The sequence below is a fragment of the Thyridium curvatum genome, assembly GCF_004353045.1.
Source record: "Thyridium curvatum strain D216 chromosome Unknown NODE_72_length_212992_cov_80.570197, whole genome shotgun sequence".
Classification (NCBI taxonomy): Eukaryota; Fungi; Ascomycota; class Sordariomycetes; order Thyridiales; family Thyridiaceae; genus Thyridium; species Thyridium curvatum.
In genome coordinates this window covers 14480-38760 of record NW_022156827.1, presented here as the reverse complement: position 1 = coordinate 38760, position 24281 = coordinate 14480, and the positions used below count along the sequence as shown (strand labels likewise).

The window sequence follows — 24281 nt, the reverse complement described above, 5'->3', positions numbered from 1 at the left end:
AGGCAATACGAATTTCGAGAAAGAGGCTAGGTTGAAATGAGAGGGACGTTTCAGCCCGTTTAGACCAGCGCAATGGGCAGTGTGAATGTGGTTTGAGTGTGCAAGAAGTGTACTTCTACCAGCGTTGGTGATGGTGTGACCAAATTTTGGTCAGAATTGTTTGCAGGTTTGTTGCAGAAACTATTCTATCGTGCAAACAGCAACCGAGGAGAGCAAGATAAGACTGAAGGTAGTGAGATCACCTCAAGAACGGCCCTCGATAGTATGAAAGAAAAAGTCGGATATAGCCGTTGTACGCACCGAGTCTCGTAAACAGTTTGAAATGTCAACCCCGCCAAATCCTGGGGTTTTGTCTCGAAAAAGAAGTTCTACAAATTGCCTAGATAGGCATAGCTCACAGATCTGTCACTCGAGAATCTCTGAAGGGTTTTCCGCAAACTCTCGACCTTGGAACCTGACCGAGCAAGACCAGCGCATGAGCCTTGTACCGATACGGCTTAGCGGGCCCTAGCGGCAAATACAGCCTGGGCGCCGGGAGACACGCTACGCCTCAGGCCTTGTGCCCGCTCTGATTGGCCTGACACGGGCTGCCTGGAACCTGAACCGTCCCCACCCGGACCGCTGCATCTTGGGTCGCCATCCATTCAAGCCATCCCCAAGGGCCGTTTCCTTTTTCAACCTTGATTCAATCTTTAGAGGTTCACCCTCACCGTTCACCCGCCCCTTGATACGCCCTCACTCTCGCCCTCTTACCTGCACCCGACGGTTGCATCTTGGGACCGGCGTTTCATGCTTTCACGTACCCATCATCCACTCCCGGCGGCACGCTATTTTCTGTGTGGTGCGCTACCGCGTAGGTATTCCCGAGGTCTTGGTGCATTTGGATCTGGCCTTTGAGTGAGCGCTCGTCTACGCGCCACGCACGCACACACGGCGAACCAACCAATCGTCAAGACCAGCCGGCGGCCTTCCCCAGACATCGCGCGCTCATAAAAGTGCTCACAACCACCGTCAAGCCGCTCTTGGTTCCTTGCTGTCATTTTCGCGATTGAGTCGACCAAGAAACAGGGCGGTTTTGGAGATTGATCGAATGTTGGGTAGCGCCACAAGTGAGGTATCCGGGGTTGAGGCATAGCCCCTTGGCAACAAACATGTGAGCTCCCGCCTTCTTTTTACTTGATCTTTTGATACGTATATCACCACGCTGCAGCACGAAAGTGCTAGGCTGCGCGCGTTTGTTTTCTTTCTTCTTTGGGTTTTCCGTGTGTAGAGATTCTCTTCCCCTCCCCTCCCTTGCCAGCGGGTCATGTATCGTTATGCTTACGGTTTCTATGGCTACAGGTCAAGATACTCTCGATACGACAGCGATCGCCGGTCCCGGTCCCCTCGTGATCGGTCTCTCGACCGATACAATGACCGTGGTTCCCAGTATGGAGACAATGACCGACGACGTTTGTCCGGCGAAGCGAGAGCAAATCAGTCCGCCTTTCAAAGCAACCGAGAGAATTTTCGCGACTCGCTAACTGGCCGGGAACCGCCTCGGGGGCCTAAAGCGCTCTTGGATCCGCCGAGCGGCCCTAGAGGTGGGGGCTACACGGGTGATTTTCGTGGTCGTGGGCGCGGTGGCCGCGGCCGAGGATGGCGAGATGATAGTAGAGATCGGGGCAGGGACCGCGACGATTTTCGGGATCGACGAGATGGCCCCCCCTTCCGAGATGAACGTAGTAGAGAGCGTGAGCGGGATTGGCGTGAGCGAGACAATTTCCGCGGCAGGAGACCATCGCCACCAGGACGCGGCCGTTCGCCGCCGCCAGGACGAGATTTTCGCGACAGGGATGTGCCATTAGGGGTCGACGCAGATCGTTCAAGGCGCGGATCACGGGATGGACCCTTATCTGCTGGTTCATCATCATCCGACCCTGTCTTTGCGTCTCAGTCCTACCGCGGAGGATTTGGTGGGCGAGGACGGGGCGTTCGAGGTCGCGGAGACTGGGAGCGTGCGCGTGGTCGTGGCGGCTACTATGACGACCGGGACCAGCGGTACCCGAGGAGCCGTTCGCAAGAAGGTCGATGGGGCCGGAATGATCGCGATGACAGAGATGTTCACCGTTATCTCGACCCCGACCCTCGAGCTCGAGACCCGCGAGACGAGAGAGACATGCGTGATCGGGAACCTGTCCGCCCAAAGCCTGATCGATCCTCCGTGTCTCATGAGGCTCCGACTCAAACCAAAGATGTGTCACCTCCTCCCGTCGCGCCATCTGCTCCTGCTTTTGGCTCCGTACCTAGTCGAACAACGTCTTCCGCGGATATTCAGTCGCTTACGGGCAAGGCCCCACCGACCGGACCCCGAGCATTGACCGAGGAGCGTTCCGTGCCGGCCCCTCCGACTGGTCCAGCGGCTGACGTACGACCGCCGCCTCCGGGTCCGGGCAAAATTGCGGCTCCGGAGGGAAGCCCTCCCATCCCACTTGGACCACGTGCGCAGATGCAAAAACAGAGGCCGTCTAGTAAGCAATGGATTAATCCTAGCCTCAACCCCAAGAAGATCCCGGAAACACCCAAAATTGGCCGGTCACAGAGTTTTGTCTCTCCTCAATCCAGGCCCTTCGGTCAGCGACCGGGCTCCTCCGGCTCCGACTTCCAAGCCGAGCTTGTCCGCCGTCCTCGTAGCAGCGACTCGAAAGCGGAGTCACATCCAGACGCCGCAGACACCCGGCATCCTTCATTATCCATGACCGAGCCGGGAGAGATTACAGAGGACACGTTCACCCCTTCGACAAGGACATCCGTGGACCGTGAAATGAGGGACGTCATGACACATGTGTCGAAGACTGATAATCGTGCCCCGGAATCGATTCCACAAAGTACCTCCCTATCAGCACCGGTGAAGACCGCCAGTCCTAAGCTGGCAAAAATCGATGGTGCTCATCCAGGAGCTACCATAGGTTCCACCGCCGTCACGCGCACGGAGCATCAGAAAAAGTCGAAACGGCCAAAGATCATTCATGCACCAGTCCAGGAGCTCCCCGGTACGTCAAAAGGTACTGCTCGGGTACTGGCTGACCAAGGCTCGGAGTCGGATGACGAAGACATCGACGACTACTTCAATCTGGAGATATCGAAAGCCGAGACAGAACTTCGACAACTGGAGGGCGATGACACCTCTTATTTGGAGACTGTGATCACCCGTGCTGGATTGGTCGAGGCCACATTTGCACTAAATGCCTTGAACCAGGATGAAGGGTTGTTTAAAATGCTGGAGCCGATACCCGAAGACCTTGTCCTGCCTCGCAAATCGAACGCCTCGGTAGCTGCAGAGAAGGAAGTCAGGTTAGGGGACGATGCTGGCTTGCTGTCAGTTGCAGGCGCAGGAGACGCCACGAAGAACTCGCCGGAGTCAAAAACGGACAAATCTCGACTTCAACCTAAGGAGGAGGAGCCAGATGCAGAAGTTGGCCAATTGCCAATTCCTACTGTTGAGAATGATGAAGCGAGGCCGGACGTGGATGTTGTGATGAAGGAAGCTGCTGAGCATGTTGACGCTCTCAAAGCGGCATTCTCGACCCGAAAGACCGATAAGTCGCTCGAGGCAGAAGGATCGCCGAGTATTCACCCTGATGGCCCTCAGCATTCTCGACCTTCGAGCCCTTCGCACGAGGAGGAGGATGACGACGCCACAGAAATCGAGGAAATTGATGACGCGGCCATCGAGATTGTTCGCACCTACATGAAAACTCCCCCAATCGACGAACTCCCAGATTTCACCTGCACGCCTTGGTACCAAGACAAGCAGTTTATCAAGGCGGAAGCACCCTCTACCGCTGTCGACACGTTCATTTTGAAAACCATGAAAGAGGAGAACTCGGTCAAACTGGCGCAGCAGCAAGGCGCGCAGAAAGATTATGGCGACAAGTACAGAATCTATCTCGAGTTCACCCTATCTGACGACCCTCTCGCTGTTAAGAGCCGCGAGAAGTTCACTGGGGGTGCGCCTATTCCCGAGACGAATGGCGTGCAGCACGCACCAGCTGAATCCAAGCCCGAGGGCAGGGGTTTGGGGCGACGATTTGCATCGGAACGAGATCTTGAACGGATCCTCCAGGAGTCTATGCGTGCAGAAGAGGAACGCCGGGAGAGGGAGGAACGTGCTCAGAGAGAAAAGTACCGGAGTGAGAAGGAAGCCGAGATTCCCGAGATGTACTGGACAGAAGACGACCGTGTCAAGGACTTGTACATCGACAGGACCGGCAACCTGCCCGTGGCAAAGCTTGCCGCTACTTGGCAACTCCTTCCGCCTGTCGTCAACTTCACCGAGGAAGAGGCAGCGCTGTTCGAGAAGGCATATCTCGAATTTCCCAAACAGTGGGGCCGCATCGCGGAGCAGGTCCCAACGCGAGACTTCCACGATTGCATTCAGTATTACTACTCCCAGAAGCGTGATCTTAATCTTAAGGAGAAGCTCAAGAAGCAGCCTAGGAGGCGCAAGAAGGGAAGTCGCAAACAAAGGTCCAGCGCTTTGGTGTCCGAATTGGGTAACGGCGAGAACGAGACTGAGGAGAACCATGAGACTGGCGAGAATGGGGAGAGGCGCAGGCCTCGCCGTGCTGCCGCGCCGACCTTCAACTTCGAGGCGACGCCCGCTGCCGATTCGGACGGAAACACCCCTGCCGGGACCCCTGGTCGTCGCAGGGGTGCAGCCAACGAGTCCAAGAATGACAGTGGTGCTGAGAAGCCAGAGGGAGGCCGAAGAGGTCGTAAGAGAGCAACCAGAGAGAAAGAGCCAAAGCAGCCGAAGCAGGCTCAGGTGCTGGTGCCCACGCCGCCTGCCACTGCCAAAGCAGCGCGATCTCGTTCCAACTCACGGGCGCAGACACTGGATCTGGCTGCGTCGCAGGCCCCCGCAGAAGCGTCACGCCTAGCTGCCCAATTCGAACCCCCCTCGGTTGGTATGCAAGCTCCAATTGGGGCACCGCCTCCAATCGCTGGACCAGACAGGACAGCTCCGACGGCTCCTTCATCCATATCGGAGGTCATGGCCCCTCCTTCACTTCGCCCGGAGCCTCCACCGCCCCAAGTGGGAATGCCAACCTTTGAGCTCTCCCAGCCGGATCGCGTTCGCACACCTCAACAGGCATCCAGCTACTGGAGCGTCTCTGAGTCAAACGACTTCCCTGCTCTGCTTCGTTCCTTTGGAACGGATTGGAGCTCTATTGCCGCTCATATGCAAACAAAGACGGCCGTAATGGTGAATTTTGCCCCCTCTGTACCCACTTACTGACGTAACGTGTGCTGACTTCAAGGAATAGGTTAAAAACTACTACGTCCGACAGAAAGATGGCGGTAAGGCGGAGTGGGAGAGAATCGCGACTGACGCTGATGCCAAGCGAGCTCGTGGAGAGAAACGACCAGCGCCTCCTACGCCTACTACTGGGCCGAGAAAGAGATATGATACGCCTCATGCTAATCCAAGGCCATTGGCTGCAGCCGATACACTCGAGGATGTCATTCCCTCCAAGGCCGACGCCTCGGCTTCACAAGGACTGGGCCAGGCTCTGAATCGTTTCCAGGTCCCCGTGGCCATCGCTTCAGCGCCTCCTAGCCAAGCAGCTCTTGGACCAGCAGGGGCGGCCCCGCCGTTGAGCGCACAGCAGCATACCAGCCCGCAAGTGGCAAACCAAGCAATGTCGCCGACGACGCATCCTCTAAGGCCACCCGTTGCACAGTTTGCGTTTGGTGACCGAGAGGCTGAGGCTTCGCTGCACCAACCAGCCCGCACCAGCCAGAAGCCAGCCCCTGCACCTATCTCAGAATCGATCCAACAACGCCCCGCCTGGACGAATGACGTTGATGCACAGCTTCAATCACTGGCGCAGAGACAAGCACAGCGACAGATGCAGCAGAGGGAAGAGCCGCGACTGTTGGACCAGCTTCGTCTCAAACAAGAGCCTGATGTTGCCCACACCCACGAGCCGTTTGCTTCTCAGGGTCCGAGTCGTGGAGCTTTAAGGAGTGAACCATTCTCGGCTCGGCCTCGTGCCAATATTGCTCCGTCGCAAGCGTATCCCGCTACCCAACCAGGCATGAGAACGATGATGGGTGAGCCCGTTACCACCACACCTCAGCCTCCCATCCACCGATCGGCAGTGGCAGAGGCCTATGGTCCCCCGTCTTCGCAGGCTTCTACTCCATCTGCGCCACCACCTAGCCGCGCGCCGGAGAAGAGATCCAATCTCATGGCTCTGCTCAACGACGATCCACCTCCAAAGAGGGTCAGCGAGGTTACCTCAGCAGTGAAGCCATCGCCTACCCCGCCACCAAGCATGGCTTCACGACCACCGCCACCGGCTGGGCCTGCGCCGTCCCAACTGCGCCGTGAGCCGGAGCCGGCCGGCTACTCCCCTTATTCCCGGAATGTGCCTCCACAGGCTTCTATGCCAAGTCTGAAACCCTACAGCAACCAGTCTCCTCAGCCTCAACAGATGAACCTTCAGCGCCCTCCAATCATTTCGCCGATCGAATCCGCCTCGGCCGAACGAGACTATTACTCCCGCCACCCATATCAGCCTCAGCATCAAGGGCCTCCATCGAGTTCACCACAAGTTCACCACTACCCCCCGCCAGGGCAGCAGCAGCAGATGGGCTATCAAGCACCTCCGCCTTCGTATTCGGCTTACAATACCGGCGTCTCCCAGCCACACTCGGCTTCGCCGACGCCCCAGTATGCTGGACATCCGTCCTCCGCTTCTGGCCGCAGGGAGCAGCCACCGCCCAGCAGAGAGACTGCCTGGCCCACGCCAGATTCTCGGGGGCCCCCTCAGCCGAGTGCCTGGCCGCAAAACGCTCCCCCGAAAGCCAGTCAGCCGCCGGCTCAGTCGGCTTGGGGCGCGCAGCACGGCGGTCCTCCAAAGCCCACCGCTCCAAACTCATCGATGCCGCAACAGCCGTCGTGGGCGGCAGGTGGTGCTTCACAGCAGCAGCCTCCTCCTCATCATATGAGCATGCGAGATGACCGCGGCGGGCCTGGGTACCCCGTCCACGACGGGCGGCCGCAACATCAGCACTCGCACTCTCTCGGTAGCCGGTACTCGTCGACCCCCGGACCTCGCCCCGGCGAGGGTCCGCAGCCGCCGCCCCCTCAAGGTCCCTACCAGAGGTACTCCAACACCCCTGGCCCGCCTCAAGGCAGGGACCTCAGGGACCCGGGACCGCCGCGCAGCTACACGCCCGTAAGCGCGTACGACTCAAGGGGCCCGCCGCCGCCGCCGCCACCGGGCCCGCCCTACGGGTCGCAGGACGTGCACATGCGGGACATGGGACGGGACCCGCGCGGGGATCCAAACCAAGGCCCCGGGATGCTGCAGAGGACGCTGCGGCCTCATGACGAGTACGGTCGGCCGCCTGATAATCGGTATCGTTGAACGAAAGAAAACAAAGTGTTTTTGTTTGTACGATCTCTGTGTTGTTTGATGGTTTTTTGACGTCGGAGAGGGGGAGGGGATTGGTGGTTTCAAAACGAAGAATTCTGTTTTCACATCCTGTTTTGGCACGTTATACCCAGGGGAGGATGAAATCGGACGATGGGTTGGGAAGGGACGAGAGAGCCGAACAGCAGGGATTCCTTGAAAATCGCAAAAGTCGGTCGAGGCAATATCTCGCCATATGAGCGAGTTTGCGCTTGATGGGTGCCACGGTTCACGTGCGGGTCTACCTACATGCGCGTGTACATATTTGCTTCGTGAAGGAGAGAGAGGTGCGGGTTGAGACCAACAACCATTCTAGTGTATAATTCTAGCGTGTACATGAAAAATCGAATTCTTTTGAGCCTATTTGCCGTAGTGTTACGAGGACACAGGAGTCTTGCTCTGTGGCGTGTTCACCTGTAATTCACATATTGGCGAGCCTGGATCATGAAACACACTTTGTATTTCTCTTCCCTCTCTGCAGTGCAGAGACAACAAGTAATTAGGGCTATGCAACCATAGTATATAACATTAATATTCCAAAATAGAAAGGAGGTATCAAAACATGGTATCTTAGAGAAAAAGGGTGCCGTGAGGACATGATTTCGTTTCATCATTACAACGCCAGTGAAATGTCGCGGGGAGCCTCGCCACAGAATTTTGACTCTAGAACACAAATGGAGGGAAAAAGTTGGGCAACCACTCAGCCCATGTGCTGATGATGCTGGTGGTTGCCCCCGCCGTTCATGCCGCTCTCAAACATGTTCAGCACGTCGCCGGGGAGATAGTCAAACCAGGCAGGCATCATCTCGTTGGGCAAGTCGAGCATGCCGAGTTCGATCTCCTGGCTGTCAAAGGTGATGACATCGGTAATGGGCACCGGCCCATAGTATGCGTAGGAGCCCGAAGCCAGCCCGCTCTGAGCAAAGTCTGGCGAGAAAGAGTTGCCGCCGCCGCTAAGGTTGTCGGTAACGTTCTGGGTATTGTGACTATGACGAGGGTCAGAGGTGTCGTTTAATGCGCTGGTGGGTGAGCCAGCAGGCAATCCACCCGTCTCATAACTGGACGGGTGATGGGAAGCAGCGGTGAAGGCAGCTGTGGGCAACGGCGGATGTTGCTGAGCATGCATGGAGGAACTCGACCGTAACCCGCGGCCGGAATCAGGGCTTGCCGATCCGGCGGTGTCTGTCGCGTGCGAGTCGAATCTAGGAAAGTTCCTGCTTGATCCAGTAGACATGCGCGGCTGCGCACGGGGAGCTTTGGCTTGTTGGGCAGAGTGTCTCACGGCTGACAGATGGGCTTGTGGAATTGCCGGTGGGAACATGGAGGTTTCTGGAAGACTTTGACGAATGGGATCGTATACCATGTTCCCGGGGGGTGTTGCAGCCGATGTCGGGCCAGAATGCTGAGGCTGCTGGGCTGTCGGTATCCCATGTGACGCCATTGCGCTGGCATTGTTTTGATAAAGTAGCGTGAGGCTCGAGTTGGGCGAGTTGGTCGTCCCCGTAAGCGACCAGGCGATGGGAGGCACGTTAGGAGATGCCGGGTTTTCAAAGCGAGGGAAAGGCTTTAGGGAGTTCCTTCGCGGCACTTTGGCGCTCTCGTACTCTTCGTTGGTGTATGTCTCACAGTCCCATATCCCCTTGGACTTTTGATCTAAGGCAGTGAGAATATAACCCACGCCGCCCCAGTACGTATTCAGTTGCTGTAGAGACTTGTAGCACCGCTGGTAATTTTGATTGGCTGCTGACGCGAGTAATGAATGCTTCGAAGAAGGACCTCCGTGACTGGTCTTGATGTTTGCAGACTGTGTATATTCCTTTTTGTTCTCGGCGGGTGGCGTCACTTCTCGGGACGCCGGCTGCGAAGCGTTGGCTACCGACTCCATGAGAAATGCACAAGCCGCAATATACATAGGCTGTGACGTAAAAGGATTGCCGATGAAGCTCTTGGGGTCGATCAGTTCCGCAAAGGCAAGGATGTCCGCAATGGTCTTTGCGCTAGACATTGAAAGCTCGCGGCTGTTTGGCAGGAGTTGATGTGTGCGACTTAGGCTTTCGAACGGCGTGAGAAGCGTTGGTTGATGGAGAATGATGATGAGCGCATGGAACCAGAAGTGCAAGAGAATGAATGTGGTGCCCTGCCCTGCTTTGACATAGTCTTGGAAGTTGGATGCGTTGAAATGTAGGTGCGGATCTTGCTTTTGGTAGAGCTTGGTGAGTTCGTGCTCCATTTGCGCCAACTTCTTCATCTTGTCTTGCGTCAAATCTCGTGCATTCCTGATATTGTTTAGAACATCTGACGCACGGCCGTACAAGTGAATGATCTGAATGAAGGTAGGGAACGGAGCGGGGAGGCCGGAGGCAGGATCGAGGGCTGCTTCGGGGAGGGTGAGCTCGAAATCGTCGTCCCTGAAAGTAACTGGCCGGCCAGTACCAGAGGAGATGACACGATCTAAGATGAACACCGCCCAAAAGGTGTCGATTCTCTCTTGCTCCACTTCGTGCTGCTCTTCGGCACTCAGTGTCTCATCGTCAGTTCCTTGCTTTTGATCCGTGAGTTCGTCGTCGGTATTGGTACGATTCCAGGCCCTCGTGTACCATGGATCTCTCTGTCCTTGATACATCACTCCGACCATCTTCTGCAAGCCTAAATCTACGGCCATGCGAATCGCCAACCCGAGATACATCCACAAGGCGCTGTCCTGATTGGCCCCAAAGCCTTCGTAGGCCATAAGGAGGCAGGCCTGAACCGCACCTACTGTGGGACATGGAAAGGTATCGACGGTTGCGGCTCTTGCTCTCTGCGCAAACACATTTCCGTACTCTGAGCGGGGGATAGAAGAATCGTTTCCGTCTGTGAAGATTGACAGATCGGAGAAGCGGGCAGCAAGGGCACACATTGCGTCAACCAGGATCGGTTCCACACGCTTCTCCTTGACCATGCGGATGAATTTCTCCTCGCGAAGGAAGGGGTAATTGCATCCAAGGTGGAGGAAGAAAGTTTTAACCAAGTTCAAGATAAGCTGATGAACAGGCGCATGGTCGTTCAAATCATAGACAGGCAGATCTTCGACAGCTTCGAAAAGGGGTTCAGCCTGGACAGCTGATGCAAACACGGATCTCTGGTCCGACGTCAGAGAGGCAGGAGACTGGCCGGAAAAGGAGCCACCCCGACTCCGACGTCGGTCCCTGACAGAGATATTGACGACCATCTGTTTGTACCCAGGAACGATCGCGGTTGGTCCGAAGTATCTGAAGTACGGCACCCTGTGGCGCTCCGTGTGATGCGTTTGCAGGGGGGAGCGATTGTTGGAGCTTCGACCATCCTCTGAGAACGAGACCGATCGCGGATACGTTGGTCGGCGCGCGTGTTGTGCCTGATCCCAGTCGTTAGTCGCCGTCCTGGGCCTGGCGTTTGATGCGGTCGTTACGGTGCTGGAACCTCCAGAGTCCCTCCGCGGCGCCTCGCCCTGTCCAAGTGTGTACTGCTTCGCTCCATGCTTCGACTTGGAATGGCGCTTCTCGTCGTCCTCATCGGGGTCTGAGAAGTCCCGTTCGAGAAACTCGTCGCCATCCGTATCCTCCCTCGAATCTCTCGCTGAGTCGTGTGTCGACTCCTTCTTCTTCTCGACAAGATCCGAATACCCAAGGCAAACATGTCCGTTGCTAGCACATGTTGAGCATGTCGGTCGTTCGCCAGCACAGCGCGTCTTCCGCTTACGGCAGGTCAGGCACCTAAGGAATACCAATCAGCCGACACATACAACTTAGAGGCTCAACTTGAGACCGGGATCGGCTGGGACTCACGCAGCATTGACTCGTCTTCGCTTCGAGGGTGGCTGGCCCTGATTGTTGACGAAGCGGAGCTGCCGAGGCGTTGGCAGAGCTCCATTGATAAGGGTAGTCATGTCGGCGCACTGTCACGGCGCGAAACCATGATGCTAGCAGCGTTGGCGGTGGTCAAGGCAGGATGCTGCGGGGTGGGGTGTGCGCCGAGCCGGTGGAAATGGCAATGCTCACACAGCTCAAGCTAGGACAGCTTGGACAAGAGTGGCGTCGTCAACCCTGTAAATTGTCGAGAACAAGACGTGAATGTCGCGGAAGCCCTTGGCTGGGTATGCTGCAAGGTTTAGGATTCTGACGCGGGAGGTTGTGTCGTCGGAAATATCGTGTGTGCTATGAAGTGCAGAATAGAAGTCACGGAGGAGTGGATTCTTTCCTTGGTTCTGCCACAACGGCAGTGCAGAACCGGTCAATTATTTACTTCAAGTTGCCTTGCTTCTAGTGTCGAGCGCACGCGCAAAGTGATTGGAGAGGATCTGGTTATCAGAGAGGTGTCGACACAAATGGGTGCGTGTCGGGGACGCCCAGCGGAAATTGGCTGGACTGAAAGAGCTGCGGGAATGCGGAACTCAGAGGTGTTGAGAGAGGAACATCGTACAGGGCTGGAACAGTTCAGGGCAGGTGCCAGCCGGATCACAATCTCGGGGGGTCCCAAGCAGAGTTCCCATGGATGGCGCGTTGGATGGGCACTGCACCATGCAAGTGGATGAAGAAAGGGATCATCCGAAGAGTTGCAGCAGGAAAAAAAAAAGAGAATGAGGGACGAGGAAGGGAAGAAGACATAAGCGGGCATACAGGCAAAGTACTGTCTGAATTAGACATGCGATGATCGGCTTGAAGGAATGGGGGGGCGCTGGATGGGAGATGGGGGGATCCAGTTGGGCTTGACACCGTTTCCGGGCGAAGTGCTAGCAGGGTGGGGGTGCCGTTAGTGCCACCGGGGCCCCGAACCAACGCTCCAGGCCTGCTGAAGGCTCCATAGGTACACTCAGCTGAGGTGCCTGGGGATGCTATCCACAGGAGCTCAGGGCCGCCAACGCCACCAACGGCCACTTAGCCTGCCCCCTCACTGGAAAGATGGAGAGCCCGAGGCCACCACCAAAAGTACTCACTCATATCTCCAACCCCCAAGTAGGTAGTTGTACAACATACACTGCATATCGAGCAAAGCAATGGTGCAGCTACATGCATGGCCAAGTGCACACGTTGTGTGTGCTTTGCTTTTTCCTCGAGCTTTTTCTTCTTCTCATCTTCTTTTCCTCTCATACTCCTGTGTGATCTAGAGTCAACTGGAGAGTGGATGATTTTTTAATATCTGCTGGCTCTTACCATACCTCGCTTGACACTCGATGGCAAGAGGATCACTCCATCCTTGATGCTGTAGCCTCATGTACAGAGGTGGTTAGGTTACAGAATTACACTCCTTGTTGAGAAGGATTAATATGTTGGCTTTTGGGAATAATGCAAATGCAATAGCCACTTCATGAGAGAAGAAAGATGCTTCCCGAGGGTGGTAGAAATGGAGCCCTGCAATCTCCATGGAGATGAGGGTTTGATTCGTAGACATGCATCATAGCCTCGTGTCGGGCGTACCGCCAAGTATCTTGCTCTTTGGGGTAATCAAGGCGTCATCCATTGGTAAAGAAGCAATGGAGTAAAGTAGGAGGCACCCTGGGCTTTGTTGTCCAGCTGAAGGAGCTCATCGACGTGTCATTTGGTCTGCAAAAAGACAAGCCTGCATCCAAGTTGCTTCAGCTCTGAGGCACAGGGCTCACAAGCAGGGTTACCTAGGTATCACAGATGTGCCCAACCAACAGTGAACTGAACCATCCCCATACTCATCCTGGTCCAGCTCCGCTCTTCCCGCTCCCGCTGGTCCCTGGCTCCAGGCCCGCCTCCTCCGATCAGCATGCATGCATACATGCAGGCCTTGAACCACTGGTCATTTCTCTCTCTTCCCTGCGACACATCGCCGTGTTGCACCAGTATTGTTCGAAACAATACCGGTACTCTCCCGGCTGCGGCGTACATCACCCACGATTTCCACGATATGTTTCTTTGCCCAAGCCCCTTCAAACTTCCCCATCCACTCCTCAACTGCAGGATGTTTTCTTTAAGAATGTGAGTTTGAATTAGACTTTGAAGGTCTGCTGTGGTCCAACTACTTTGCTCTTCTTCTTCGAGAATTGAGCCCAGGCCCTAGCATCATCATCATCCCACAGCCGGTACAGGGCTAACAGTGCAAACCACTTCTGTTGCCTCAAACGCTGCCGCTTTCTCCTGTTAGCTATCCAGGCCAGGCTTCAACTTTCCAAGTCAAGCCCCGGCAACGGCTTTAATTCTGCGCCTTGCCTGCCTTGAGTTCGTGCGGCCAGCAACTTAGCCTAAACCCAACCCAGGTGTCGTGAACGGCTCCGGTACGGGGTTCATGCACACCATGGGATCTTTTTGCCCCCTCCCGCTCGGGGAGAACCTATTCGCCCAACCTGGTCGGGTACCGCTGCCAATTATGTGTGCTGGCCCCTTTCGCTTCCCATACATCGCGTATACTCTCCAGTACTGTTTCGCAACTTACACCAGCAGTGCTGACCGCTTGAAACCGAGCCGCATTTTGCCATGACAAGAGCCGTGCTGTCCGCAAGCTCCTGTAAGAGCCTCGTTCTTTCAAGGTAAGCTGAAATCATGATCTTGAAAGGCTATACATTGCAAGAATCCTATTTTCCATCACCTGGCTCATTACCCTAGTGTTATTACATGCCCCTGAAGCAACTTGCTCCACTGACCAAAGTGAAGTGCCTGGTTGAGCTCCGACTTAGACAAGAGCCAACACCAGCCAAGATCAAGGTTCCACGGGTAAAAGATTGATCGCTTTGACACTCCCTCTGGGACCCCATGCTGACGCCTGACGAGACTCCAGTAAGACTCCTTAAGCAAAGAACTCCTTGCTCTGTAAACGAATATGGCCTCCTGGCCCCAAGACCAACTTGCCCATCTGATCCGATGCTGAAACTGGGACGCTACACCAGCCGTATGGATTGCCGGATCCCTCACTGTCGCGTGATCCCCTTTACCCAAAAACAATATTTACCCCCATCTCTTGGCTGACTTGTCTCCAAAGATCGCCGCCTTGTGTCTCCTCAGCCCGGCCGTACGCGCTCTGGCCGCGCTGTTCCTCTCCCGCTTCGGCGATGTCGGCCCTCCGCCAGACCTCCTGCACGATCTCCCGCGCCCGCCCAATATTGACCATGCCCTGTCGCTTCTCCACCGCATCAAAGGCCCTCCTCGCCAGCTCCCGGTCGTCTTGGCTGACAGCCTCGCACGCTGCCACAAACAGTGGCCATAGCAGGGCGCCCATCGGGCCGGCGTGAGCGACAGTCGCAACGCAGTGTGTAAGAGCAATGTGGGCCTGGGTTTGCACTGACGGGCTGGATCGACTATACCCATATATCGTCCGGTAGAGGTATACGAGGGCGCTGTGTCGATATGCGAGCGCGTTGTTGAGGATCGAGTGAATTCTCCCCGTTTCCGCTACAGCGTCTGTACCGTCTTGAGGCTCACGCTTAATTACTTTAGTAGCATCGTCGTTGTCAGACACAAAGTTTGGTGGGAGGCAGGGTGTCCATTGCCCCAAGGCACCTTCTATCGCTTCGGCAGTGGTCTGAAGTTCGGTACGAAGAACGGCGATTTTAGTTGTCGCCATATTCGCCTGGATGGCTGCTTGGAGATCGCTTTTCAAAGAACGCAAGTTTGATAGGCGATGGATGATCGGCCACAGCGTCGTTGCCATGCCCAATAATGTGTCTACATTGCTGAGAGACGAAAACTCAGGCGCGCCAATGGGCGGGAAGGGAATGAGGCAGCCAGCAGCCGGGGCCGTTGATAAAGGTGCAGTCCCAAAGGATAATGCTGCGATGACGTCGTAGAACCGAAAGGCCTAGAACCCTAGCATTAATCACCAATATTTCGGGACGTTGGAGGGCTGGGGTAGTGTGTAACATACGCGTTCTAGGAATACGGCTGCAGGGTCAGGAGCCTCTGTATTGGACGACATGATTGACATGGCACCCTTTAGATGCCCATCCACGATATTCGATCTCCCCTTCTGGACCAGCTGTGGAACATCGTCGTCAGTGCACATCATGCACGCCTTTGACTCGGCACACTTACCACTTCATAATACACGAGCAGCATGATGGCAGCCAAGATCTCGGTCCGTTTCTTTTTAGCATCGTTCTGGATCAGCCGTGCCAGGCCCTGGATAGCTTGATTGTGGAAGTGCAAAGATCTTTCGCCATTCTCTACCCCCCGGTACTCCAGATGGGCACTAGCAAGTGCATAGATGGCGTTCATGACCGGATGGCTCTGTGTAGACAGGGGTAGCAACAATTGTTGGAAAGGGTTTCCGGATTCCTCCCTGAAAACAATGAGATGTGACAAGACGTTGCAAAAATGATCCACAAGCGCACGGCGGTTGGGGCGGTCAGAAAATTCGAGGAACGCCGGAACATGGAACTCCCGCAATGGTGAGCCCACGGGACATGGTGCGATCATCGCAAGATCCGGATGTAGAGACCTAGATGGAAGAATGACGGCACCCGAGGCAGGTGAAACCAAAGGGTCGGTCAGGCTCTCCTCGGCCTGGCAAGCACTGTCGTCATCCGGATCGATCGAGAAATCGAATGTCACCGAGCCCAGAGGAGACAGCATTGGTGGCTCGGCGGACTGATAGGTCGCGAGTGACACTGCATCAAAGTTGCTGCCCAGAGGACTGAGAAGACCGCCGTCGATTAAGTGGTCTTCTGCTTCCTGGTAGCCTCCGTCATGGCTGAAGAACTCCTCGGGTGAGCTACTGCGGCTGTGGCGACTGAGCTCAGACAATCTCCGAGATGGACTATAGGGCGAGCTGTGAGAAACGCTCGTCGCAGCGCCGTCTAGGACTTGTGAGGCAGATGGGTCTCGCTTTCTGCGCTGACGAGGCTTGACGGGCTCGTATGTGCAGGTGAGACCACGCTCCGCGCATCGCCCACATTGCGGGCGCTCTTCGTTACATTTCTTTTTCTAATAGCACGCACTATCAGCACGATTCAAAAATAGTACAACTTTGGCATGGTCGTCTGCAAGGGGCGAGCCGACGAGCTGACAAGATTGCGTATGGTGCATACCTTGTCTTTGCTATTAGAATTGTTAGAGATCATCTTCTGGTCTTTGACATATGGGGAGACTACATACCAAGAGGAACAACCTGGTTGGAACGCCGACAATAGCTAAAGTCAGAAATCTCTTGTTCTCATAAAATTTTGAAAAGAGCCAACGAATGGGGAGGGAGTTGAACATGAAGATTGTGGCTTCTTCCATGTATGACGTCTGCCTCGTCGTGGCAGCCACGTGCTGAAAGCTGGGAAATGGACAAGGACGGGACGGCGCAGGGACAGCATCTCCAGACTCACCTGCTCTCGATCTCCTCTTGGGAATCTTGGGCGCGGCTACACGGCTATATAGTAACATTGTGCTGCTCTGGCGTACTCTGGTCGACTTGGAATACCCAAAGAAGAGTCTCTAGTGGCAGGAATTTTGTCTGAGGGGGTTTATATCACGAGGCGATGTGGGTGTGCCCCAGTCGCGAGAGCGGTGGTGCCAAAAGCGGGACTCTTCTGTTGACTCGACCGGGCTACGAAATGGGCTAGTTGAGCTTTCTCCAGACCGAACTCTGTCCGTACGCGTTTGATCTAGTCCCATCTAGCGGTCTGTGACATTCGGTTCGTCTGCAATTGATTGTGTTGGCGGGCAGAAGGCGATTGTGATACGAGAGTCCCTGCGGCCTCTCTCTCGCGCGCGTGCTTTCGAAAGAGTCGAAGCAAGGCGAGTCGATGGTAAGGAACAAGAGGTCTCTCTGATGTCGAGTTGGGCGGATGCGAGCAGGGAGAAGAATGAGATTACCAGGAGGCGAAAAACAATGAACTGGGTTGTTCAATCCCATCGTCAGCGCTCGAGTCTCTGGCCTGGAATTTAGTCTTCTTCGTGTCAAGAGTTGGCATCGATCCCGTTTCTTGTACATTACCCTTACTTTTAGAACCCAGCATCCCCTATTGAAGCGCCTGCCCATCCCGGAAACGAGGTCCATGGGTGTGGTCTTGGGGTGGGGAAATAGTGCGGGGTTTCCAGCATGGGGTGAAAGGATGACATGGATGAGTGTGCTTGGTGAGAAGGTCCGCCCGGCCGGCTCATACCCAAGATGGTTCAGGATCAACAAGGGGTCCTTCCCCCATCGAACTGGCTCGTGAAGAAGGAAAGAATGGCCAGAAATGCCACGCACCAGCGCCTTCCAGGAAGAACTGTCTGTTTTCTTTCTATCCGCCAATTCGTCGCTGGGTCTAGGCGGTTCGCAAGATCAGGGAGGACATATATCAGCAGCCTGTTACTACATACTTTACTTACACATTGCATCGTTCCAAAGCGAGTGTGGGTGGCACTGTAGGTGCCTGAACCACTATCACTCCAGGTGATCTGCTCAATATCGACTTCAACTGTCTATCGACAATGGATCCCGTCCTCTTCGAGAGGGGATTGACATTCGACACATACATCTACGGTGCAGACCCGCGGCGCAAGGTGGTGACCATTGCATGATTGCCGAACCAAGATGTGCTGCAGCTAGCCGCCGCCATGCTCGCATGGAGTGGGCCAGAACCCCGGCCTGTGATGGAAGGACAGAGGAGTCTTCTGCAAGTGTCCGGGGATCCCCATCATCTCTCTTGCTCGTGCTATTGCTGTTGCTCGTTCCACGCACCCCGGCTTCCATGGGCCACCACGAGCAACAAGAAACGAGACGGCCCACCATGATCAGGCTGTCCCTGGGCCACTGCCTATCAATTTGTCAAATCAGCACCGGGCGGGGTGTTTTCCCACCACTGCAGTTCCTTCGCTTTAGGCTAAACCCAACTGCTAGAATGTGGGATGGCTCATCGCGATACGTACTCTGGATCAAGCCTATCAACGACGGAGATGGATCGCCGCTTTCGTTCCGGGGCACAAGAAATTGCCATGGAATAGCTAGAGGCTTACGGGAGGTAGGTAGGTGGCTGAATGTCCAGCCCAGCCTCGTGGGATCGAGTAGTTCTTTGCTTCCCACCATTCCTCAGTTGCATCTAGCCAATAGCCGTGGCGGCCACATCACGGACGGGTGCATGGATGGGTGTCACCACTCTCGTTACTCCTTCTTTCTTTTGTCTGACTGTGTTGTCCCGAGAGAAGGGCATCGGGCAACTCACGTGGGGTATCCTCGCTCCAAAGGCCTACCCTCACTTCACGCTTCGACTGGCATACGCGGCCCAGAGATTGGGCTGGCCCCCAACCGCATGCCCTCCATCAGCTCGAGCTGCGTGGCAGTCGACAGCGGCCCAATCATCAATTGCCTGCGCCTTCCACCCCGGTTGGACGTCCCTCTCATTGGAACGTCCATCTCACGCATCATGTAGGATTGCTGCACCTCTTACCGATCCCATGATGTTACATGCACTTGCGGTCCCGGCAGTGTCAGCACAGCACAGAGTGCGGCGCAATGGATCCAAGCAGCACTTCCCCCTCCATTCAGATGAGGGGACCTCCTCCCATAGATTTCTATCATCCCGCAGTCTTTTCTTTCTACTCTCATCTGTCGCTTTCCTGCGTCGCCAGGCTTCAGTCGCTGCTTGCCCAAGCTGTTCCTGTATTCACTACATAACAGGGTCGTCAGCGCTGGGTTCGATGTCTAAGACCGAGACATTCCTCAATTCAAGTGAATCTATCGCTCTGCGATCCTCAAGACATGGCAAGGAAACCATGAGACGAGGAACAGGATCGTCTCGCACTATTGTATCGAAGCTGTGAGAATCACCAATCCTTCCGGCGTCGCGCCGGCCTCGATATCTGCTTTGGGCACCGCACTATCGTACACCAAGGGTGTGCATCGTCCTGTACAAACGGGACCGTTTTCGAAGCCTGTTAACTCTCAGAGCTGTTCTCATGCGGAACCCTTACACAGGGTCTCACGATGCCGATCGCCCCAGCACGTCTCGCCGAGGAGGCCAACCTTCATTGGGTGGATAAGGTATATGTGACTACCCAGCTTATCCAAGCTCGCAAGGAACTCGCCTGTCCCTCTGGCCTCAACTCATGCCCAGCAGCCCAAGGCGGAGGCTGTTGCCCGGATGCCTATGCTTGCGCAACAGACTCATGCTATGCTACAACAGCTGCCGCTGGTACAGCGTGCGGATTAGCAAGCTATTACCCTTGTCCGTTCGAGAATGGAGGTCAGTGACTGTCTCGTCATGAGATGCACGCAGAGCGCTTGAGCTGACAATAATCAACAACGAACAGGAGGTTGTTGTCCCCAAGGTCCGTCGACTTGTTTGCCACCAGTCACACTTCTAGCAAGCCGAAGATCTGGCTGGCTGACTGATTCTCGCAGGTTACATATGTGGCAATAATGATTGCACGGCTCCAGCGGGCCAGACTCCTTCTAAACAATGTCCCACCGGCTACTACCTGTGCCCTCCTTCGGACAATTATGGCTGCTGCAAGAACGGCATGGGATGCGCCCTAAACGCCTGCTATTCTACCGATCCGGTCACGACAACTATCACAAAAGTTCTGACCACAACGTCAAGTGGACAGTCGCTCATACGCACCGTGACATCGACTACGGTCGTCTCACCCTCGTCACCGACTAATCTCCCTTCAGACAACCCTTTGTACTTTCCGAAATTGATTTATTCCTCTCTACCAAAAGCATCTCCAGTCGATACATCTTCCCAAGGAGGCGGCCTCACTACTCCACAGCTCGGAGGGATTGTGGGTGGTGCTATCGCTTTGCTACTCGCCATTCTGATCGCCGCCTTCATCATAGTGCGGAGGCTGCGACGCACCGCTAGGCTCGTGGAGAGCCAGAAAGGCTCCTCCGGAGGAGATCGCAATAGCCAGGCTATGGCAGAGCGACGTCGAACTCCTGCCCCCTCAACCACAGCCCGCACTGAGTCAAGCAACGAGCCCGAGTCCCGCCAACTCCTCCGGGGCCGCGCCGCTTCCGACACCTCCGGGTCGACCTCGCAGACCCCCCTCCCATCTAGTTCGTCAGATATGAGACACGCTAGTATCGACTCCGCCGGCGACTACTTCGACATCCCCCCGCAGCGGACGTATCCCGGGCCGGCTGCCGGCCGCATCCCCCTGCGCAACAGCGTCGACTCGAGCAAGCAGCACGGCCGCCAGCCCAGCGACGCGAGCGAGCTGTCCTCGGACGGCAGCATGAGCTTCGGGTCCTTCCTCAGCCCCGCCGAGCTCGACGCTCCTCCCGGGTCCGGCATCCCCGAGATGCCCGGTTCGAGCTTCTCCCCCATCGGGTCCCCGCGCCGGCCTACCTTCTTTGCGCACCAGCGGCGGCGCAGCGACGGGCAGGCCCGCGAGCGCAACCTCAGCTTCGGCGGTGGCGGCGGCGGCGGCGGCGCGTCGTCCGGCAGCAACCCGCAGCAGTTAGGTCAGCAGCTGGGCGTGGTCAGCGAGTCGGTGGAACACTTGCATGGCTACTTTGGCCCGCCGCACGTGGCTTCTGGTCACACAGGGGTCGGGGATGGGGAGAATCCGAGGGGCGGTAGCCATCATCAAGCGAGTGCACAGTAAGCGCAGGCGATAGGGCTTGCACTTTTGTTGTTTTGCAGGCACTAGAGAGCAAGTGGAAGGAGGTGTTTGGAGCTGTCGTACGGGTTTGGGAGTTCAGCCATTTGCAGACATACCGAAAATGATACTTATTATTCGGGTTCGGGCGGACAAGAAACAAGGTGATATAGCACTTGGAGCACCTTGCGATGCTTCCGAGAGTGAGAGACTTGGTTTGCTGTTTGTTTCAATTTCTTTTGGAGGCGCGAACATTCACGCAGCTATTTCAAAGCAAAGATACCACATTCAGTCATTACAAGTATTTCAAAAGTTCACAAAAGAAAAAAAAGAGAACAACCCTAGACTCTCTCTCTCCCGGCAGCCACCTCGTTCTACTCGCGACCGGAGAAGGCCAGACCTTTGCCACTCATGGTGCCGAGAGCGCTGTGGTCCGGGTGCGGGTTGGTGCCGGGGAAGTTGTTCCCCACCTCCGCCGCCGGCCGGACGTCGTCGGGCGCGGAAGCGGTCGCGCCGGCGCCGAGCTCGGCAGAGGACCGCGTCACGGGTGCTGGTGCTGTAGCAGCAGCAGAAGCGTCGTGGACCCCGGCGGTGGTGGTCTGGTGGTGCTCGTGGCCGAGGGCTCCTTCGTGGCGGTGGTGGTGGTGATGCTTCTCTGCCTCGTACGCACCTGCTCCGGCAGCAGCAGCAGCCTCGCCGCCATGATGGTGATGGTGCGTCCCTTCGCGAGTGGTAGGGTTCTCGGCTGGATGCTCCGAGGGGTGGTGCGTGTGGGTGTTGTCCCCGTGTGCACCTTCGGTGTGGTGTTCCTTGTTGCGGTGTCTGCGCTTGGATCAGCAGGTGTCTCTCGGTTCAGTCCATCTCGGATGATGTTTTTGACCTACAGAATGTTCTTGACAGAGTCCATGCTGTCCTGTCGCTCTGTTAGTCTCGGGTATTGGGTTCGGTCAAATCAATCACAAGTCATGATCCTAAAACTGAAGAAGAAGAAGATGGGTTTCCGAGGTGAAGCACCTGCACCTATATATGCACCTGTCTTCCAAAAAAACCAGATTAGCCAGTCCACCCGGGGTCTCGTGAGATGTAGGTTAGTAGAAAGCAACAGGCGTGACGTTGTTGCGCGCGTCAGACGTCAGAATGGCAGGTGCGGCATCCTCGACTGAACCAGTATGGCTGCCTGGCTGCCAAAGGAGACAACCTTGGCCGTGAAATATTACACTTCATTAGTGGCAAACAGGGTGTCGCTCGATTGTCGCGCACCGGTTGGACGTTGTTTTCAACAGGGTGTAGATCTGTGGCGGCTTTGGGACGGTCTTTTAGGATTATGACGTCGAGCCACTCATTGATGGCAACCCAGATGCCGGCCAGCCACCAACATTGCCGGGAGAGCCGCGGGAGTACCAGAATCTTAACCTAGAACAATGCTGACTTAGATATCCTCTGGGTTGAAAGGCGAGGACTTTGTTGTAAGCTAACACTGTCAGTCGGGGGCCAATATGATGTTATACAATCCGCAGCGTCCGAGGTTCTGTCTTCGGCGGCAGGGAATTGCATGGAGTGTTTCTTGCACCATCTCCTCTCAACCTGTTGCACAGCATGCACAGCCGTCATAGCTCAAATGAATCAACTGTAATTGTCAATCGGCAATATTGACCATCTCCGCCTCTTGCGCGTGACGGACTAGTCTGGTTCAGAAAAGAGACAAACCCTGATCGAGTGCGAATCGTTTGCAACACATTCCGCATGTATGCCTGAAAAAGAAATAGGCACTTGTCACAGAGACACCAGCCCCAATCGAGAGAACACGGCACTGCAGTGAGGTTCTGACTGCGGAACTGGAAGTGGTTCTCCTTGGCTTTGCGTGCGTCGGATAGCAAACCACGGCCGACTGACTTTCCGGGCGGGAGCCGTTCCGACCAGCGACCTATATTCAGAAATTTACTGCTGGATATGCAACTTTGATACCCAGACTTCTGGTACTGAGACGGAGCCTCACCATCCGAGATTTGGGAAATGCAGGCTTTTCCATTTGCTGCCTCCGTGGACAAGGGGCCTAGGGCTGGCGTTGCAACGCTATATCGCAGGCGAGCCTTCCCGCTCGAAATGAGTCGGAGCTGAACACATGCGAATCGGATCAAGCTCCCATGGTTGTTTCTTGCTTCGAGCCCACAGGAATAACTCATGACTGGGCTGGACCGGGTTGGAAAGCTCATCTGAGGCCATGTGGGAAATCGTTGCACGCCTGGGGATGGGCCATCGCGAGGCACATGCTGTCGGGCAATCGGCCCCGGAGATCGATCCTCCCCCCAGGACAGTAAGCTTGCGAACGTGGACCGGACCTTGCACTCAGCGCGTGTCAGGGACATGATCGCAGAGGCGCGTGCTACGGTCCACTTGGACCGATCAGAGTCCTTCCAGAAGCTTTGGAGGGAAGAGACTATCGATGGGATCTCTGTAGGCGTGCCTGTCGGGTGGTCGATTTGAATACGCCCGTGCCTGAGCTTGGAGGCTCTGAACATGACGCATGGAGAAGAAGCCGACCACGTGGTAGCGCTGTAGTCCAAAAGCTCGAGGGCTGAAGGCATTGGAGATGATTCCTGGGTTCTTATGCGTGCACGTGGGATTGCCAAGCACCCAATACAAGTCGGGTTGTGATTGTTGCATTGATGGGGCTCCCCATTCCAGTTATGCAAGTTCTTGTCCCAAGAGGTCCAAGAAAGTGGAGGAGGCCTGGGAGGCTTGGCAGGGGTGTTGGGATAAAGGTCGAACCCACGTGCGGGCACGAAGAAATCTCAGCCTTCGACGCGCAACAACGCTAACAGGCAGGAGGGCCTAGTACTTGTAGATGAAAGAGATATCCTGCTGATTTTTACCTTGCTGCTCATTGGCACATGCAGACTGGAGTCGAGTTGGCCAAAGCAGTTAGAAAGGAAGCGGGCTCCATCGACGAGCGATGGGGCTATTGAAAAGCCGTTGCCCAGCAAAAGCCCAAGCCAAGTGGCCGGGAGTGCGTCGGGCATGCATCGGAGACCGTGTCTCACGGCATCCCGCGTGCCGTGTGTCTCGGGGAGCGAGGGCCAGTGAGACACATGCCGCCCGCATGCCCAGCTGAGGCGGCGAGCTGGCACAGTTCTCTGGGCTGGGGGGCAATTTAGGCAATTCCCACCGTTTGTGGAGGTGACCAGGCTTGCCAGGACAGAAATGCCCTGTTAGTAAGTTACCTAGACCAGGCCAGCACGGTTCTCTCTACCTCTCTCCAAAGATCGATCCGGCCCGGGAAAGGCAAAAGTCGGCGACGATCCCCCGCAAGTGATGAGCATCCAGC

General features: G+C 55.8%; 5 protein-coding genes across 5 annotated transcripts; 2 read left to right on the top strand and 3 right to left on the bottom strand.

Moving 5' to 3' along the window:
* Positions 1 to 1306: 1306 nt before the first annotated feature.
* On the top strand, positions 1307 to 7421 carry E0L32_009657 (uncharacterized protein; the record flags this gene model as incomplete). The annotated part of the gene is made up of 2 exons (XM_031144646.1): positions 1307 to 5248; positions 5310 to 7421. 2 exons carry the CDS (start codon positions 1307 to 1309, stop codon positions 7419 to 7421), a joined length of 6054 nt encoding a protein of 2017 aa, XP_030990550.1.
* A 745-nt stretch (positions 7422 to 8166) lies between these two features.
* Positions 8167 to 11373, bottom strand: E0L32_009656 (uncharacterized protein; the record flags this gene model as incomplete). The annotated part of the gene is made up of 2 exons (XM_031144645.1): positions 8167 to 11131; positions 11273 to 11373. 2 exons carry the CDS (start codon positions 11371 to 11373, stop codon positions 8167 to 8169), a joined length of 3066 nt encoding a protein of 1021 aa, XP_030990549.1.
* Positions 11374 to 14375: 3002 nt separating this feature from the next.
* Positions 14376 to 16813, bottom strand: E0L32_009655 (uncharacterized protein; the record flags this gene model as incomplete). The annotated part of the gene is made up of 4 exons (XM_031144644.1): positions 14376 to 15242; positions 15309 to 15419; positions 15476 to 16366; positions 16538 to 16813. The coding sequence occupies 4 exons, from the start codon at positions 16811 to 16813 to the stop codon at positions 14376 to 14378; spliced, it is 2145 nt and encodes a 714-aa protein (XP_030990548.1).
* Positions 16814 to 19337: 2524 nt separating this feature from the next.
* Positions 19338 to 20962, top strand: E0L32_009654 (uncharacterized protein; the record flags this gene model as incomplete). The annotated part of the gene is made up of 2 exons (XM_031144642.1): positions 19338 to 19596; positions 19755 to 20962. 2 exons carry the CDS (start codon positions 19338 to 19340, stop codon positions 20960 to 20962), a joined length of 1467 nt encoding a protein of 488 aa, XP_030990547.1.
* A 368-nt stretch (positions 20963 to 21330) lies between these two features.
* On the bottom strand, positions 21331 to 21863 carry E0L32_009653 (uncharacterized protein; the record flags this gene model as incomplete). The annotated part of the gene is made up of 2 exons (XM_031144641.1): positions 21331 to 21778; positions 21841 to 21863. 2 exons carry the CDS (start codon positions 21861 to 21863, stop codon positions 21331 to 21333), a joined length of 471 nt encoding a protein of 156 aa, XP_030990546.1.
* Between the last annotated feature and the right edge of the window lie 2418 nt (positions 21864 to 24281).